Source organism: Dreissena polymorpha, chromosome 1 (genome assembly GCF_020536995.1).
Source record: "Dreissena polymorpha isolate Duluth1 chromosome 1, UMN_Dpol_1.0, whole genome shotgun sequence".
NCBI lineage: Eukaryota > Metazoa > Mollusca > Bivalvia > Myida > Dreissenidae > Dreissena > Dreissena polymorpha.
In genome coordinates this window covers 95632327-95652317 of record NC_068355.1, presented here as the reverse complement: position 1 = coordinate 95652317, position 19991 = coordinate 95632327, and the positions used below count along the sequence as shown (strand labels likewise).

The window sequence follows — 19991 nt, the reverse complement described above, 5'->3', positions numbered from 1 at the left end:
GTCTTATGCGACCATTTTGAAATCCCACGGAGCTTTTTCGCTATATAATGATATTGTATTAAGCGACTTTTGTCTTACGCGACCAGCGACCGCTGATTTGTGTGTATTTTGATGTCCGAATCTTGTATTAAGCGACCACTAGGAGGTAAAAGTGGTTAATCTATCGATCTTTCAGGGACAAATCCGTGTTAATTGTTTATCTAAGCCGATAAGATGTACTGTTACACCTCTGCTTTGTTTTCACAACCATTATGATTATGCTTTGTCTCGTTGACCGGTTCTGACCGGTATTGTTGTAGACTGCGTATTAATTTATTGAGTTGAATAATAGGGGAACGTATTGCGCACAGTCTACAGCTTAAATAGTTTACTATGTGGATCGTTAAGAGACAATGCCGATTTTTCTCGAGTATAGATAACAGGTGCAGAAACAATGCACTGTACGCGACAAACATTTCCTGAGAAGTGCGGAAAATAAACTATTAATCGGCAACATCTGTCGAAATCCGTACATTACCAATTTGTAATAATGCTAATTAGTAGATATTTGTAAGCCAATCACATTGTTATTTACTTAATAAATTTTCCAACCAGGTCTGATTGTTTGTTTTCAATTGACGTGTTTTAATTTTTTCAGCTCATTATGTATCATAATCGAGTTAGATTTCCTTAAGCGTACATGCAGAAATTAAAATGTCAAAACAAAAAGTGTTAACGTTGAACGAGAAAATTCGGGTTTTGGAATTGTCAAAGAGTATAAGTGCACGTAAAATCGCAGACGAGATTGGAGTCGGAAAAACCCAAATTCAGAACATTCTTAAGCGTAAAGCCGAGGTGCTTGAAGACGTGGAAAATAATGTGTCAGGTGAAAAAAAACGCGCAATATAGAAACGGAAAGAGAAATACATGTGATAATATATCATAGCTTTTGGCTTCTGACATTTATTTCTAGTTTTAGCTGTACACATGTATATGTAGACTGTTACACATTTTTAGCAAAATTCTTTGTTCTTAGGAAAAATATTTCCTTGTCTATATTGTTTTTGCAAATAAATATGTACACACAATTGATTTATAATAAATGATAATTTATATTAAGTGAAAAATAAAACACATTATAAGTAAAATATTGTTTATGTATTGTGTTTATATTCATTTTATTATAAAAGTTAAAATCATTGTGGATATAAGAGATAATCCTTCATATAGATTAAAATTGAGGGTAAGCATTCTTCCAGAATGGCCTTTTGTATTCAAAGACCGTTTTATTAAGAGACCACTTTTGATTACTCCCTTGAGTGGTCTCTTAATGCAAGATTGACTGTATATAAAAATGTTGAAATTTAGGGAAAACATTCTCTTGATCAGCTGGAAAAAAAGAAGAATTTTGTCTGTCTGATTAATCCTCTTCTTTGCACTTTAGTAGTTATGTTATTTGTTGTTATATCTGCCACTATGATATTCCCATTTTAGGGTTCGTTCATGCATGTTTGTATTGCAGTTTGTGCTGGACAAGGAGGCAGGGGATCGTCAGATCTACCACCGCTACTGCATGGAGCGTGCTGCAGCCCACACCTCACACGTCTTCACCACTGTGTCCGAAATCACGGGTGTAGAGGCAGAATTTCTCCTTAAGAGAAAACCTGGTCAGTTTAGGAAGCTGTATTGAATGATATGATGCTTATGCTCTTTAGCTCACCTGAGCACAACGTGCTCATGGTGAGCTTTTGTGATCGCTTTTTGTCCGTCGTCCGTTGTGCGGCGTCAACATTTGCCTTGTTAACTCTCTAGAGGCCACATTTATTGTCCAATCTTCCTGAAATTTGGTCAGTAGATTGGTTTCAATGATATCTTGGATGAGTTAGAAAATGGTTATGTTTGTTGAAAAACATGGCTGCCAAGGGGCGGTGCATTTTTCCTTATATGGCTATATATGGCTATAGTAAAATCTTGTTAACACTCTAGAGGCCACAGTTATTGTCTGATCTTCATAAAACTTGGTCAGAAGATTCATCACAATAATATCTTGGACGAGTTCGAAAATGATGCCGGTTGGTTGAAAAACATGGCCACCAGGGGGCGGGGCATTTTTCCTTATATGGCTATAGTAAAGCCTTGTTAACACTCTAGAGGTCACATTTATTTTCCGATCTTCATGAAACTTGCTCAGAAGATTTGTCCCACTGATATCTTGGATGAGTTCAAAAATGGTAACCTTTGCTGAAAAAAAACATGGCTGCCAAGGGGCGGGGAATTTTTCTTTTAATGGCTATATATGGCTATGGTAAAATCTTGTTAACACTCTAGAGGCCACATTTATTGTCCAATCTTCATGAAACTTGGTCAGAAGATTCATCCATATAATATATTGGACGAGTTCCAAAATGATGCCGGTTGGTTGAAAAACATGGCCGCCAAGGGGGGGGGGGCATTTTTCCTTATATGGCTATAGAATAACCATGTTAACACTCTAGAGGCCACATTTATTGTCCAATCTTGATGCAATAATGTCAGAAGATTTGTCTTATTTAATATCTTGGATGAGTTCGAAAATGGTTACGTTTGCTTGAAAAACATGGCCGCTAAGGGGCGGGGCATTTTTCCTAATATGGCTATATAAGGCTATAGTAAAATCTTGTTAACACTCTAGAGGCCACATTTATAGTCTGATCTTCATGAAACTCAGTCTGAAGATTCATCCCAATAATATCTTGGACGAGCTCAAAAATGATGCCGGTTGGTTGAAAAACATGGCCACCATGGGGGCGGGGCTATTTACCTTATATGACTATAGTAAAACCTTGTTAACACTCTAGAGGTCACATTTATTTTCCGATCATCATGAAACTTGGTCAGAAGATTTTTCCCAATGATATCTTAGATGAGTTCGAAAATGGTTTTGGTTGCTTTAAAAACATGGCCACCAGGGGCGGGGCATTTTTCCTTATATGGCTTTAGTAAAACCTTTTTAACACTCTATAGGAGCCACATTTATTGTCCAATCATGAAATTTGGTCAGAAGATTGGTCTCAACGATATCTTGGATGAGTTCGAAAGTAATTATGTTTGCTAAAAAAATGGTTTCCAAGGGGCGGGGCATTTTTTCTTATATGGCTCAAGTAAAATCTTGTTATCACTCTAGAGGCCACATTTACTTTCGATCTTCACGAAACTTGGTCAGAAGATTCATCCGATAATATCTTGGAAGAGTTCAAAAATGATGCCGGTTGGTTGAAAAACATGGCTGCCAGGGGGCGGGGCATTTTTCTTTATATGGCTATAGTAAAACCTTGTTAACACTCTAGAGGCCACATTTATTTTCCGATCTTCATGAAACTTGGTCAGAAGATTTGTCCTAATAATATCTTGTTATCTGAGGTGAGCAACTTTGGGCCTTTCAGGCCCGTCTTGTACTTGAATATGTGTATGTAAAAGTGTGGTTTTTATCCTTTTCAATTGTAATAAATGTTCTGCCTACAATTACTGCTTGATTAAGAAATATAGCTTTGACGGTCATCATTTAATGAAACCAGTTGGGACAAAATCACCTCAATAAAATGTTAATAATTATTTAAGTAGTAGTTTGTGAACATTGTATTAAATGAAAAATGTCATGTTTGTGATTGAAACAAAATAATGTTTTTCACAGATGTTATAACCCCAAATGGTTTAAATGTGAAGAAGTTTAGTGCTATTCACGAGTTTCAAAACCTTCATGCTATCTACAAGGAAAAAATTCATGACTTTGTGAAGGGGCATTTTTATGGGTAAGTGATAATTTTTCATGGATTGCTTTGAAATATTTAAATAATCATTCTTTTCTCACTAAGTTGAATGCCACTGCCATAGGTTTATAAAGGTTGCAGATAGAAATTTAGTGTTCAGCTTGACTTGACGCTACAAGTAAAAATGTTATGTCGTTGTGAAGCTTTGCATCATACAGGGCTTTTTTCTTGATTTGGGAAAGGGCCTTACCTTCTATTTTGCAGCGCTTCAACAAGCTTTCAAATTTTGGACATCCCAGATGATAAAGTTGGAAGTCCCAATTTTATTTCAAATAATATTTGATCACTTGATACATACATCCAATGTTGTTGTTTTTCATTCTAAAATAATACATGTACTGAGTTGTACGTCTATATTTAGTTAAATGTCATGGTCTGTTTCAGCACGCACACTTTCCATGTGTGAAACTTGACTCTGTCAGCAACAATATCGTGCTTTAAACCACGGGTTTTACATGGCATACATGTTTATATAAAATATTATCATGTGAATGTAGAAAAATAGAAAACATTGTTAAATTCAGTTCTATAAATGGACATGATGAAAAATACTTGTACTGAAATTTGGGTAAAAAATAATTGACAAAACTAAAAAAGGAGATGTAGACTTAAAATTTGGTGAAAATTGCATCATTTTAAAGAAACTCTCTTAGGCAAACGGGCTTCTTCTTGGGGGAAGGGGCCTTCATAAGTCCCTTGCATAAGAAGGAAAAAAGCCCTGTCATATATTGTAATGGCTTCTGAATGTATTTGGTAATCAACAACAACAAAAAATAGTTTTTCTGTATGGTACATTTTTATCCAAAGACTGCAAAATATAAAGTATACATATTTTGTCAGGTCAAGGCAGGATCTGTAACTTATCTTAAATACATGGCTTTTGTCATGAATGTGTGATTAATTACATGGCCTTCATTTACTTAGAGGATGCAGTATGACATTACTCATTTGATAACTAGCTCTTTATCAGTATGTAGTTGCTTTTGCTTTTGACAACTTAAAATGATTTATGTAGTTATATTGCCTTATTTTTATTTATTGCAGACACTATGACTTTGACCTGGACAAAACACTATACATATTTTCTGCAGGCAGATACGAATTTTCAAACAAAGGTGCAGATCTATTTATTGAGTCTCTAGCTAGACTCAATCATTTTCTGAAGGTATGGAAACACTCTGTTTACAGATAGATATTTATCACATGTTTTAAGTTTTCTCACTTGTTTACAGATAGACTTTTAATATCATCAGAGTCAATATGTGCTCTGTCACCTTATAAGCCATTGGGAAGGGGGTGGAGATGTGTGGATTCCTTGGGATTTAATTTTAGATACCTCTGCATTTTGGAAACTTTGTTATAGTTTCGTATTATAAAGCACACATAATATGGCATTTTTGATATCCAGTTAATATATTTTTTTAAATGGTTTTGAATAATAGGATACCCCCAAAAAGGTAAAAATAATGTTTCTTTTCTCGTCCCCCACCACAAAAGTGAGAAGGGAGATAAAAATGCCAAGCATCATTTCATCAGTGTGTGCTTCTGCCGTCACACTCTGGAACCTGCGATATCCCAAAATTAACACAAGCTAAGTTGATTTAACATATGGATAGAGGGTCATATTAGGAATATGAAGTTTATTATAGTTTTTTTGGCTGACAAAAATTGTGCTTGCCGTAATTACTCTTAAGTTTTTCGGACACTAAGTTTTTGGACACACCCTTTTTTAGCCAAAATAATCATTTTTCGTGACTTTATATTGGACATATGGGTTTTCATCCATAATTAATGACTCCAATTTTTCGGACAGCATATTTTACAGCACTAATTTACTAAATGTCTGCCCTGTTTTCACGTATCTGGGACACTTGATCATGGATTTTAACATCCGGATTAAAGTAATAAAACCTGGCATGGAATGCCCTGAGGGCGATTTTAACATAGCTATTGTGTAATGGGTAGATTACCATGTATACCTGTAATAAACAATGATTTCAACCAACAGCATTTGAAATGATATCGCATTCAGGAAGCAGTATGGTTGTTTTTATGCCCCCTTTCGAAGAAAAGGGGGTATATAGTTTTCGCACTGTCCATCGGTCAGTCTGTCACACTTTTCGTGTCCGCTCTCTAATTCAAATAGTTTTCATACGATCTTTACCAAACTTGGTCAGAAAATGTATCTAGACAATATCTAGGTCAAGTTAGAATATGGGTCATGCCCTGTCAAAAACTAGGTCTCGGGGTCACTTAGTGCATTTCAATAACTTCTATCAAAGCGTTTATTGGCCATTTTGGGGGCATATGTCATCCTATGGAGACAGCTCTTGTTTATAACATTTTTATATACCGTTTAATGTAAGAGATTGCAAATAAGTGAAGTTGTATTTTATTTAAGGCAGGGAAGAGAGAGTACAACACAATACAATTATTGCACATTTATTAATTGCTTTTATTTTATTATATTAATTGACAAACAACCACAACATATATGTCTTTAAATTTTCGTACACTGGTACTTTTTGAATATTTTTCGTATCTAAATTATGGACACAACATTTTTTATTTTATTTTTAAGTGTCAGAAAACTTAGAGTAATTACGGTAATGGAAATAAATTAGATCTTGACCTTGTGACAACTTAAAAAGTACTCCAGCTAGTTTAATAAAACTCTGTATGTGGATAGGGGACCATATAGATTGTAAATTTGTTTGCAGGTTATTTCAGTTTTTAAATTAGACAGATATTGTGGTTGCTTTGGTTACAGAAATAATATCTCAAAAAGTAATTTGGCCAGTTTGATGAAGCTCTGTGTGAAGAGAGCACCATATGGGCAATGTGCATGTGTTTGTTTTTCATCCTACCAAAATTTTGTGTTTGCTATTGTAACAGAAATAAATGAACACTAAAATCTGGATCTTACAAACATACATATTGCTAAAGATAGATAAATGAAAAACTTTACTGTTAGATTTAAACAAAAGTGTTTCCAGGGGGCAGTACTATGTTTTAGTGTTTTGCTGAGTTTTCAACTTGATATTTCCATGTTTGTAGACTGCCAACAGTGAGATGACTGTGATAGCATTCCTGATCTTCCCAGCACGAACAAACAACTTCAACATTGAATCACTGCGCGGTCAGGCCATTGCAAAGCAGCTTAGAGACACTGTCAGCCATATTCAGGGGCAGATTGGGAAACGAATTTTTGAAAAATCTCTCAGGTATATTTTGAAGTGACTAGTAGGTTACAAAATTATTGTAAAACTTTCTTGAGTAAGAGTTAAAAACTGCAATGTATATAAGTAAAGTTGAGTCGGTAACTGATTATTGGATATAAAAGAAGAATTTCATTGTCACTAAAATATGTCAATCAATTAAGTATTTTTTATTTAAAACTTTGGCAATGTCTTGAACTATGCCTTATATTTGATCTATGACCTTAAAGTTTGACCTTAATTAACCTTTGATCTAGGGAACTCAATCTTGGATTACTCTTCCTTAATATTTTTGAAATTTCAGACAAGTTTCTTGCAAATCCTGCCATTTCCCACAAACATGTCTTGACCTTTGACTTGGAATGTGATTCAATTATGGATGCTACATCAAACTATGAATGTCACTTATGCCATTTTTATGCCCTCTGTAGGAGGGCATATAGTGATCGGACTGTCAGTCTGTCTTTCGGTCACACTTTGCTTTAAGGTTTCGAAAAATGCTCTATACTTCTATGTCCCTTGAGATGTAACCTTCATATTTGGTATGCATGTGTATACGGACAAGGCCTTTCCATACGCACACACATTTTGACCCCTGTGACCTTGACGTTGAACTTAGGGTCCGCGTTTAGGTTTCAAAATCTGTGTTTAGGTTTCGAAAAATGCTCATAACTTCTATGTCCCTTGAGATATAACCTTCATATTTGGTATGCATGTGTATATGGACAAGGCCTTTCCATACGCACAAAAATTTTGACCCCTGTGATCTTGACGTTGAACTTAGGGTCCGCGTTTAGGTTTCGAAATCTGCGTATAGGTTTCGAAAAATGCTCATTATTCCTATGTCCCTTGAGATATAACCTTCGTATTTGGTATGCATGTGTATATGGACAAGGTCTTTCCATATGCACAAAAATTTTGACCCCTGTGACCTTGACCTTTAACTTATGGTCCGTGTTTAGGTTTCGAAATCTGCGTTTAGGTTTCGAAAAAAGCTCATAACTTCTATCAAGCGTTTATAGGGAGCATAAGTCATCCTATGGTGACAGCTCTTGTTTTTTTCTAAAGGCATACATGCTTCAAAAAGTTTTGTAAGGACAAAAGATGAATTTCTTATATTTTGCAGTTCTTGATATGATCCTTGTGGTTATAGCATATACCAAGTTGTTTAAAAAATTTACCTTTTGGTGGAGAGTTTCACTTTTGATGTCTGTTCTGCCTGCCTGCCATTACGTAGCCCGCTTGCTTGTCTGTCGGCCAGGGAGGGGTCCCATAATATGAGAGCTATATGATGATATCCATATGTGAAAATGTCATTCTAAAACCTTATTATTTTATAGATTGTTGCAGCTGTTCTTAATATTTTAAGGGGAGAAATTCCTACTGGTGAGGACATTTTAGTCCAAGAGGATGTTGTGAAATTGAAGAGATGCATATTTTCTGCACAGGTATTGGTCCTAATTATAATGAAGTCTTTGTGGAAGTAAAATGTATGTTTATTTACTTACTTTTTATAAATAATAAATTGTCTTATTATATTGTGGTATTTCATTGGTTTTGTGCAAGATTGGGGTTTCCACTTAATAGCTTGATATATTTAATCAAATTTTAATATAGATTTGATATATCATGACCACACTTTGGATTGCATACAGTAGTGTCAATTTAAGCTTAACAGATACCATACTTAAAGCTGGAAAATGGTTCCCACACAATAACTTAAGAACAAATTGTGCCATTGTGTGAACTTTATTTTTTAATGAGCTTAAAAGCTTGAAAAAGAATTGCGATATTGGTCTCAGACTTGGTATTTTTAAAGAGGCCTTTGGTATACTGGTAGTTGCATTTGATAGTGTAGTCTATGTACAAAAAGTCAAATAGAAAATTAATTAAGCATGTATATTTATTATGTATAGATTCTGTAAAATAACTGAAAATACTGATCATTGCTTCTGCGGCTCAGAGGAACACACTTCCTCCTATCTGCACCCATAACGTGATAGACGACCACAAGGACCCCATCCTGAACGCCCTTCGCAAGTGCCAGCTCTTCAATAACAGGCATGACAGGGTCAAGGTCAGTCTTGTTCAGGGAAAACTGTGCCCAATGCATATGCATTAAGAGCCATCCCAGATAAGCCTGTGCTGTCTGCACAGTCTAATCAGGGACGACACTTTCCACTTAGACTGGATTTGTGTTAGAAGAGATTTTCGTTAAACAAAAAATTCCATAAAGGCAGAGAGTGTCGTCCCTGATAAGCCTTGACCGACTGCACAGGCTAATCTGGGGCAACACTTTATTGTCCCCTACCGGTTTCACCGAAGGGGACTTATGGTTTGCACTCTGTCAGTCAGTCACACTTTCCTGGATCCTGCAATAACTTCAAAAGTTCTTAATATTTTTTCATGAAACTTGAAACATGGATGGATGGCAATACGGACATTATGCACGTCATTCCATTTTGTTCCTACGTCGAAATTTCTGGTTGCTATGGCAACAAATAATCAAGAAATACTGCTGAAATTGGTGGTTTTCTGGATCCTGCGATAACTTTAAAAGTTCTTCATATTTTTTCATGAAACTTGAAACATGGATAGATGGCAATATGGACATTATGCACGTCATTTCATTTTGTTCATACATCAAAAATTCTTGTTGCTATGGCAACAAATATAATTTTAAAAAATCTGACAATGGTGGAGCCGGTAGGGGACATATATTGCTTGGCAATAGTCGTGTTCAATATGCATTTACCCTAGTATTAATATTGTACAACCCATGGGGCATGCCACTATTATACCCTCTGAAAGTACTTGGGGTATACTGGTATTACCATATACCTCTTTCCGTCCTTAGACACAAACAATGATATAAAGTTGTGCATGTCCAATTTTGATTATCATAGGTTAAAATTACTAAAATAATGCCCCCTTTTCAAATTAGGCATTCTATGACTATATGATTCTTAATGTTAAATAACATATTTGAAACCCCAAGATGCATAGGTTTTATATTTGGTTTGTAACATCATTTAGTTTAAGTAGTAGTTTACACAGTTTTTTTACATTGAGCCCATGGGATAAACATTGGCCCCACCCTGAGAGTCAAAATGTTATATAGACTTGCATAGCAAAATAGCTTACTTCTTCTCTAAGTCACAATTCACAGAGATAATGTATTTTATGTGTAAAATCTTATTGTGTGAACAGAATTTGTTCAAGTCCTGGTCAAAACTATCCACACCCTTAGACTATTTGTACTATTGGTATGTAATAATGTAAAGTATTCCTCTACACATGCTTATTTAAACCATCCCCTGACATTAAAACTGGATATGCCACAGGGAAAACTGTTTTAATCAACTTTCTACATATCACAAAATGCTGTGTGGGGTATTCTTTTTCCCTTGTGTAACATGCTCCACTTGGTTCATGTTTTCAATAGCAAAAAGTAGCTTTTTCCATAATCAAGTCCAGTTTGAATAATAATGTGATATTTTAGTTCTTCAAATATGTCATATTTCCAATAAAGTTTTTTTATCTGAATATATTTTCTTATTTTAGTTTTATACCATAATTCAAATAATATTTAAAAGTATAATTTAAATATTGTTTGACTTTTTGTGTAATAAATTGGTAGTTAAGTCATTTTTAGTGCCAAATTGTTCATGTCATCTCAAACATAAAGGTACTTTGACTAATTACCTTAATTTAAAACTGTTGTTTTACTGTTGAGTTAAAATCGAAATGCATGATTTCAACTACATGGTTATGAAACCATTGCTTCAGATCATTTTCCACCCTGAGTTCCTGGCTTCCACCAACCCTCTCTTTGGCCTTGATTATGAGGAATTTGTACGTGGCTGCCATCTTGGAGTGTTTCCATCTTACTACGAGCCTTGGGGCTACACGCCAGGTATGGCTTGTCATAATGTGCCGTTACTTGGATTTGTACAGCCACAGTCTGTACAGTCTGTCTAGGTTGTAGATGTTGTGTTTTTACAATATCTTTTATTATCTGGATTGTTTCTTAGCTGGTCATGAAAATTGTAAATTGTGTTACCAATCAAAAGCAAAAGAATTCTGTGAATTCTACAAATTTAATACAAATTTTCTCATAATCAGGATAATCGCTTGCATATTTCTTTTAAATTTAATTACAAAAGACAAAATCACTGTTAAAAAACAGTTTCTACTTAATCACTTTTACGGACTGATATACACTTAATTTATAGTTTATTATGTGCGTTGGCTTAATTCAGTCAATATTTGCGTTCTTCCCCTGTTTTCAGCCGAGTGCACAGTGATGGGTATTCCAAGCATGACCAGCAACCTGTCAGGGTTTGGTTGCTTCATGCAGGAACATGTGGCAGATGCCAAGTCCTACGGCATCTACATCATAGACAGGCGCTTCCAGTCAGCTGATGACTCTGCACAACAACTTGCCCAGGTAAACATTGCCTTTCACCTGCAAATATCAAGAGTCAATCTTTTAAAATCTTTATAGCCCATGGATTTCAAGCTTTAAAATGCACTTTAAATATGACAAATGTTCTTCACAGTTTACAATAAAAAATGTACCAGAACTTCATTTAAATAAAATGTGTGTTAAATAGTATGCAATATTATGGTTTCTTAATTTGGTATACATGATTGTGAATTACTAAGTTTCATTGTTCTGTTATTACTTATTAATTAAATGTAATTGAAATGAAATGTGTTACTAGTATGTGTCTTCTTATTGAACATTCATAATTGTGAATTACTTAGTTGAAATGTTCTGGTGTAACTTGATATGCAGTTTTAATATACCATGGTGTTTGTGCAATTTCCAGTACATGTTTGACTTCACGTGCCTGTCAAGACGTCAGAGGATCATTCAGAGAAACAGGACAGAGCGGCTCAGTGAATTGTTGGACTGGAAAAACCTTGGAGTGGTAAATATAGATGATTCCCAAAGGCTATTGACTGGTGATTGTTTTGAAGGATATTGCAATAAGAGTAATAAGTGTATCCAATAGATTAATATTGAACTAAACAGGCACAGAAACACATTTTTTTGGGGGGGATCGCTATTTGTCCATCGTCCGTGCGTCGTCAACATTTTGCCTTGTGAACACTCTCGAGGCCACATTTCTTGTCCGATCTTCATGAAACTTGGTCAGAACATTTGTCCCAATGATACCTAGACCGAGTTCGAAACTGGGTCATGCTGGGTCAAAAACTAGGTCACTAGGTAAAAAAAAAAGAAAAACCTTGTGAACACAGTAGAAGTCACATTTGATGCCCAATCATCATGTAACTTTGTCAAATGTTTTTCTTAATGATATGTTGGTAGAGTTCAAAAATGGTTCTGGTCCGTTGAAAAACATGGCCGCCAGGGGGCGGTGCAGTTTTGCTTATATGGCTATAGAGAAACCTTGTGAACACTCTAGAAGTCACAATTTTTTATGTATCCTCATTAAAAATGGTTAAAACTTTGGTTTTATAAATATTTCGGACGAGTGTGAAAGTGGTCTAGATCGATGAAAAAACATGGCCAGGGGGGCGGGGCAGTTTTCTCTATATGTCACATTTTTGGTCCAATCTTCATGAATTTTGGTCAGAACATTTGCTACCTGGATACAACGGTTGAGTTTGAAAATGGTTCGGATCGGTAAAAAAACATGGCCGCCAGGTGGGGGAGTCATTTTCCATAGTAAAAAAAAGCTTGTTAACACTCTAGGAGTCACATTTGTAGTCCAATGTTCATGAAACTTGGTCAGAATGTAAAATATCTCAGCTGAGTTTGAAAATGGGGGCGGGGAAGTCCGAAGATTTGTTCTAATGATAGCTCAGCTGAATTTGAAAATGGTTCCAGTCCGTTGAAAAACATGGCTGACAGGGGGTGGGGCAGTTTTCCTTATATGGATATAGTAAAACCTTGTTAACGCTCTAGAAATCACATTTATAGTCCAATCTTTATGGAACTTGGTCCGAAGATTTGTTCTAATGATAGCTCAGCTGAGTTCGAAAATGGTTACAGTTTGTTGAAAAACATGGCCGCCAGGGATGTTGCAGTTTTCCTAGTATGACTATATTAAAACCATTTAAACACTCTCTTTCTAATGAAGATGTTGGTGCACAATGATGATGATGATTATGATGATGATTATGATGATGATGATGATGATGCCATGACTTCAGATTGTTATCTTTATCTTGTGCAGAAATTCAACATAGTGGTAAAACCAATAAAACAACAAGAATTGTTACATATGAATGTTATTTGTCCTTCCATTCCCTTATCCTACTCTCTCTTATACCTGTGCTTGCTGTCTTCCAGTACAATAGTGTTGATTGATGACTTTTTAAATGGCCATTTGATAAATATTTTTATGAATTTCACAAACACAACTATATGCATACGCCATTTTCAGAAGTGTAAAGAGAACAGTGCATTATGGGGCAGAGCTTTCACTGGACGAGCGAATTTAAATTGAATGTAATACGATACATGTACAAAGAAATTTTTTATTGCGTCATACACGGTCATGCAAAAAACGTGCTTTCCGGGGACTTTGATACCGGGAAAAAATGAAAGTGAATCTCTGTTAACAATTACACTGCTTGATAATGTATATAAATCGTCTGGATTATTTAATTTATTTCTCGTACACAAACTGAATGATTAAATGACTAAATACTAGAATGATAATGAAATGACAGAAAAACTTGTTTTATACTGTGCGCAGTATATTTCAAAGCCACTCCTTTAATATAGTCAAACTGCAATCATATCAAAGTAAGAATTTTTTATCGTTTTGAATAACTTTGCACTTAACTTATTGAAATTAGCGCACCAAACCGCTCTGATGTAATAAACACTGACATGCGAGTTTTTCACACCTTTATTGACATTACACAACAGATTAACACCAATTAGCTGTCGGTATTGTTTAACCTCGAAGCGATTAAAATCAGTTCAACTGACGGTTGAATAAAGCAATCAAGATGTGAACACCGCCATCTTTGAATTGTCTGAAAATACATGAAGTTGCATAACATGGATTTGAATCAGAAATGGAAGGTTGGAGTAAAAACGGGATCCAAGACCCACCCGCGTTATATTGTATTCAGCGTTGTAACGGAGAGCGTTATATTGGAGTTACAGTGTAGTTGTTTTGATATGATAATTTTTCCAATGTCTTGTGTGTGTTTACTTCTATATTTGCACACATTTGTAACTATGAGATAGGTCAAGTGATGTTTTGTACCTTAAAAGAAGACCAATTATGAATTTCTAGTACATATTCTCATACTCATTTACTTCATTATAACCGACTTTGATATATGATAACAATTTAACATATTGTATTTAATTATGCAAAATCTATTTCATAAACACTAAATATATTGATAAAATACAGTTGTTTTCGGTATCTAAAGCTGTTCTTGTAAAACAGGTTGTAACTAGTCATCCCCTATAACATCAAAAGATGCTGAGATGCTTATCTCATGATCTCAAAGCTGGACAACAATTTGTGAAAAAGTACTTCCATTTTATTTTGCTGATGCACATTATTAAATAACTGTCCTCATATTACTTTTATCCAAAACATAGCTTTGTTGCAACAGGTCTATTTTAAAAACATAAACACACACACAAAACTACTTAAACGCATATATGTATGTATCTGCCGAAGCAACAAACCCTTTCTTTTCACTAAACGTTAACAACCCTTGCTTAACGTTAAAAGTACTCAGGTGAGAGACCCAGGGCCACCATGGCCGTCTTGTTAAAGTTTCTAATGTGTTGCACTATGTAATAATTTATTTTGTAATGTATATTATTAGTTACACTGTTAGTCACTGATGGTGTATGGGATATACACCCTCAGTAATTTCATACCATACGAGAGCGAACGATTTTATCTCAACTGACTACTCAATTACTCAGGGTGTATGGAAATTACTTGGGGTGTATGGAAAATACCCCATGGGCATGTGACCACTCTAAGCCAATCAGATTACGTCATTTTTGTTGGAGGTGAGATATTAATCTATATTGTATATCTTAGACGTCATCGCACTACTAGGTTGATTTGCATTAGTAACAAATGTAAATGGTTCATGGTAAGAGGAGCTTATTGTGTGTTCAGAATTCCTAAGATTAGAAAAATTAAGTAATTTTGGCATTTCTTAAAGGGCAATCGAGCATTTGTCAAACCTGGTAAAAACTGTGCCTTTAAAATCACTTTTTACAAAAGTATGTCCAAAGCTTTACCAAACGCTTTATTGCCCTATAAGAACGCAATTTTATGGACTTCAGCATCCTTCACTTTGGTAAGGATTTGCTCAGTCCAATCATAAGGCCACCAAACCTTGAGTTTTTATGCCCGCCTTTGAAGAAGAGGGGGTATATTGTTTTGCACATGTCGGTCCGTCCGTCTGTCCATCCGTCCATATGTCTGTCCACCAGATGGTTTCCGGATGATAACTCAAGAACGCTTAGGCCTAGGATCACGAAACTTCATAGGTACATTGATCATGAATCGCAGATGACCCCTACTGATTTTGAGGTCACTAGGTCAAAGGTCAAGGTCACTGTGATCCGAAATAGTAAAATGGTTTCCGGATGATAACTCAATAATGCTTATGCCTAGGATCATTAAACTTCATAGGCACATTGATCATGACTCGCAGATGACCCCTATTGATTTTCAGGTTACTAGGTCAAAGGTCAAGGTCAGGGTGACCCGAAATAGTAAAATGGTTTCCGGATGATAACTCAAGAACGCTTATGCCTAGGATCATGAAACTTCATAGGTACATTGATCATGACCAGCAGATGACCGCTATTGATTTTCAGGTCACTAGGTCAATGTCATGGTGACTCAACTTAGAAAAATGGTTTCCAGATGATAACTCAAGAACACGCCTTGGATCATGAAACTTCATAGGTACATTGATCATGACTCGCAGATGACCCCTATTGACTTTTAGGTCAAAGGTCAAGGTCACGGTGACTTGACACAGTAAAATGGTTTCCGGATGATAACTGAAGAAAGCTTACGCCTAGGATCATGAAAATTCACAGGTACATTGATCATGACTCGCAGATGACCCCAATCGATTTTCAGGTCACTAGGTCAAAGGTCGAGGTCACAGTGCCAAAAAACGTATTCACACAATGGCTGCCACTACAATTGACAGCCCATATGGGGGGCATGCATGTTTTACAAACAGCCCTTGTTTTAATAGCGGAAAGGGTAGCTCCTGTCTCTACAATTGCTGATCTGGAGCTATGCAGGCAGCATAGTTCACAAGACCCATTCCTCATTACATGGATCATATAGTATACTTTCATTCTCCTATGTATTTCTATTTCAGTACTATAGGAAGGCCAGAAGCATTGCTCTTGTACGATCCTTCCCTGAGAGCTTCTCAGAAGCTAACCTAATGGTAGGTTAACTAGATATAGGAAGTAATATATTGTCAGTGATGAATCTTTATTCTATTCTGTTGCTATGCATTATATACTTGAATGGCATTCATTTAATTTGATGATTATTATGGAAATTTAAAAAATGTTGGATCGGTGATCTGCTGAATTAATATATGTTTGTTTCAGTTTAATTGTCGTTCTGATTGTAGATAGACATAGACAAAGAAAATACTTCTAAGGTAGAATTTCTCGAAATTGAAGTGATTGTTTTAACAAGACTTTAACAACTGCATCATGTGCTCAATATCACTGATCCCTAAAACATCAAACACAGTTACTAACAGCTACTGCTGATTACTCTTATGAATTTTTATTTGCAAAATTATGAAATGCAGCAAGGTATACTTTAAAAGTAAGGGTTATTTTTCATTGTTTGAAACCGTGAAATATCAGTTTTAATGCACTGATATTTCTCTATAAACCATCAGAAAGCATAAAATAAGAACATATAACCAAGGGTTTATAATACGTTGAGTGTATCTTAACTCTTCCTGTAAATGTATTACATGTTTGTTTGTAGTTTAATATATCACCCTAACAAAGTTTGAAAAGGGTTAAGGTTGTTCTCGAAAAAATGTACTAAATGCGCATTTAATGCACATTAAATTCACATTTAATGCGCATTAAATGCGCATGTTATTGGCACCGTATTTTTTGCTTAACAAGTGCATTTTATTCTGTTAAAAATAATAATTTTACTTGTGTGTTTATACACATAAGTGTATTTTTTTCCACGAAATAATACACTTAAGTGCGTTTATTATGTTAATAAGTGCGCTTAAGTTTATTTTCAAGCGCATTTATACACTTGAGTGTTTTTTAAGACATACAAGTAATACACTTCATAGTCAAAGTGAATTTTTTAAAGCGCATTAATACACTCAAGTGCATTTCCAGTCCTTCAAATAATACACATTACAGAATTAAAAGCGAATTTTTTAAGCGCATTAATGCACTTGAGTGCATTTCCAGTCATACAAATAAAACACTTATCAGTAACTAAAGTAATCTTGCAAGTGCATCAATACACTTGAGTGTATTTTAATCATAGAAATAATACACTCATGGAGTATTCAAAGTGAATTTTTTAAGCGCATTAATACACTTGAGTGCATTTCCAGTCATACAAATAAAACACTTCATTGAGTATTCAAAGTGAATTTTTGTAAGCGCATTAATACACTTGAGTGCATTTCCACTGATACAAATAATACACCTTACAAAATTGAAAGTGATTTTTTAAGCGCATTAATACACTTGAGTGCATTCCCCGTCATACAAATAATACACCTTACAGTATTAAAAGTGATTTTTAAGCACATTAATACACTTAAGTGCATTTTCAGTCATACAAATAATACAATTTATGAAGTATTGAAAGTGAATTTTTTAAGCGCATTATACGCTAAAGTGTACTTTTCATCACTTCAAATTAATATGGTTAAAAATTAACCAAATTTTTTTTAAATCCCGGCATTTTGAAGCCAGCATTCATTCTTTATGTGAAAGGTTTGTGTAAACACATACATAAAAAACAAAAAGTTCAATTCAATAGATAAGAACACTGTTATTATAATGTTAAAGCTTAAAAAACAAAAACAAATGCTACATATCTACCTAAAAGAGAGGATTCAAACAGGCTATTGCCTATCTGGAATTAACAACTTAAAATATAAAGCTCATACCATTGATTTTTCTCCCCTCTGATTAAAGCCGAATACAGGTGGTTTCTGCTTCAGAAATATAAAAGTTTTCCCCTCCTTAAGCTGAAATATTTTCTTGATCATTTACTAGATTTGTATATATTACATTAATTCCAAATCCTATTTTGATATGGACAAAAGCAGCACATTTAATTCAATCATATTCTGGATCCTAATATATGATAAATTAACCATATTCATGAAATTTATATAAATCTATACCTTATTTTCAATTTTTTATTGTTCATTATTGCGCTAAAATATGCCCTTCTGAGAGCCAGTACAGGTTGTTTTGAATTTCCAAAAAAAAATCACTGCAAACAAGCAGACAATATTTAGCAGCTTAGCCTCTGTCACTATATTTGTTGTTATACACTGTTCCTTACAAAGAATGCATTCATAAACCACCCTTTATAGAGCAGTTCACCTGCTGATCAGGTCTGAAAACTACTGTCATGGTCTTTGCGAGGCGCGTCTAGTGCATGATCTCATTTGAGATCAGGTCTTGAAAGATATTTTATAATGTAAGTGTTAAATATTGCTGTTATGGTAATCTTGTTACTATAAAAATTATTAATTTAAATCAAAACAAGTTTGTTTGCTTGTTGTTTTTGTTGTTTATTTTTGCAATTTAAATCCTGTGATCACATGTGACTTAACGCTTTTCATAAATAATTAAAAGAAATTACGTGTGGTAGAAAATACTGTTTGAAAATGTACCAAGATACGTGGTCTCATTTGGCTGTGTGGACTGGTCGGAAGTGTGACGCCTTTAAAATGCAATAACCTGTATAGTTTTACCTCTCAACAAATCCAACTTTTCTTGGTCAAGGACAGGGCTCAGTTTTCCCACTCCTGATCTCCTCAAGTTGGCCTGCTCGAGCAGGGTAAAACCTGGTATCAAAGTCCATACATCAATTAGTCCCCCTTTTGCTCTCTTTTTTGGCAGGCGATGATGCATATTCTATCCAAAGAATTTTCCAATCAATGTAAATTTCACCTTGGGAGTTTAACCTTCAAATTAAAAATTTAAAGTTCTCATTGAATATGTGGGAAAGAAATATGTTCATTAATGACCAGAAATAGGTATCAATAGCATTTAAGATGACAATAACCATAAAATACAGTCATAATAATTCAAATGGTGTTGTGTTTCCTTATAATTGCATTACATTTATACTTATCCATTTACATTTCCCAGTGACAATACATAAATATCATAATGATCATAATTAATTCAATATAAAACTAAATAAAAAAGGGATGCAAACATGAAAATACAAACCTAAAACAACTGTTCTTCAGTATTCCAAGAAAACAGGCAGTTGATGAATTATGAGACCATATCACTTTAACCACCCACTTTGAATCTCCTTTGCAACAAACTTATTGTTGATTTACACATTGTAGTAAATACACATTGTTTTCATCACACAAAACTCAATGCTGAAAGTATTTCAAGACATTTTACACAAGAATTATAAGTCTTAATGTTACTCTATTATACCTTAAATTTAGCTCAAAGTCAGTTGCTGAAAACCCCTTTGTTTTCAAAAAATAACTTCCTGTCTCCAGCCAATCAAAGTCGCTTGTTTTCAAATAGATGGTGTCTGAACCAATCAAAAGTATATCAACACCCCTTTATTAGGCCTATAGATGGAGCACTGATAGGGATTAATGTTTATGATTTAATAGGGGTGGGGGGCTAATCTCTTATGTGTGTCAGCCAATTACTAAATCTGAGAAATATCCACTGATTTCAACACCAACATATTTATTGAATAATACACAACACCAT

The 19991-nt window shown here is 34.8% G+C and overlaps 1 protein-coding gene across 1 annotated transcript in view; it reads left to right on the top strand.

The window, feature by feature from the left end:
- The window catches only part of LOC127841365 (glycogen [starch] synthase-like), a 76504-nt gene that overhangs the window by 41269 nt on the left and 15244 nt on the right, over positions 1-19991 (top strand). The window contains exons 5-14 of the mRNA XM_052370174.1: positions 1502-1646; positions 3650-3767; positions 4830-4950; positions 6843-7009; positions 8373-8451; positions 8967-9080; positions 10793-10919; positions 11296-11453; positions 11839-11940; positions 16376-16447. Coding sequence (XP_052226134.1) covers positions 1502-1646; positions 3650-3767; positions 4830-4950; positions 6843-7009; positions 8373-8451; positions 8967-9080; positions 10793-10919; positions 11296-11453; positions 11839-11940; positions 16376-16447 — 1203 coding nt within the window. The remainder of the gene's footprint in view (positions 1-1501; positions 1647-3649; positions 3768-4829; positions 4951-6842; positions 7010-8372; positions 8452-8966; positions 9081-10792; positions 10920-11295; positions 11454-11838; positions 11941-16375; positions 16448-19991) is intronic.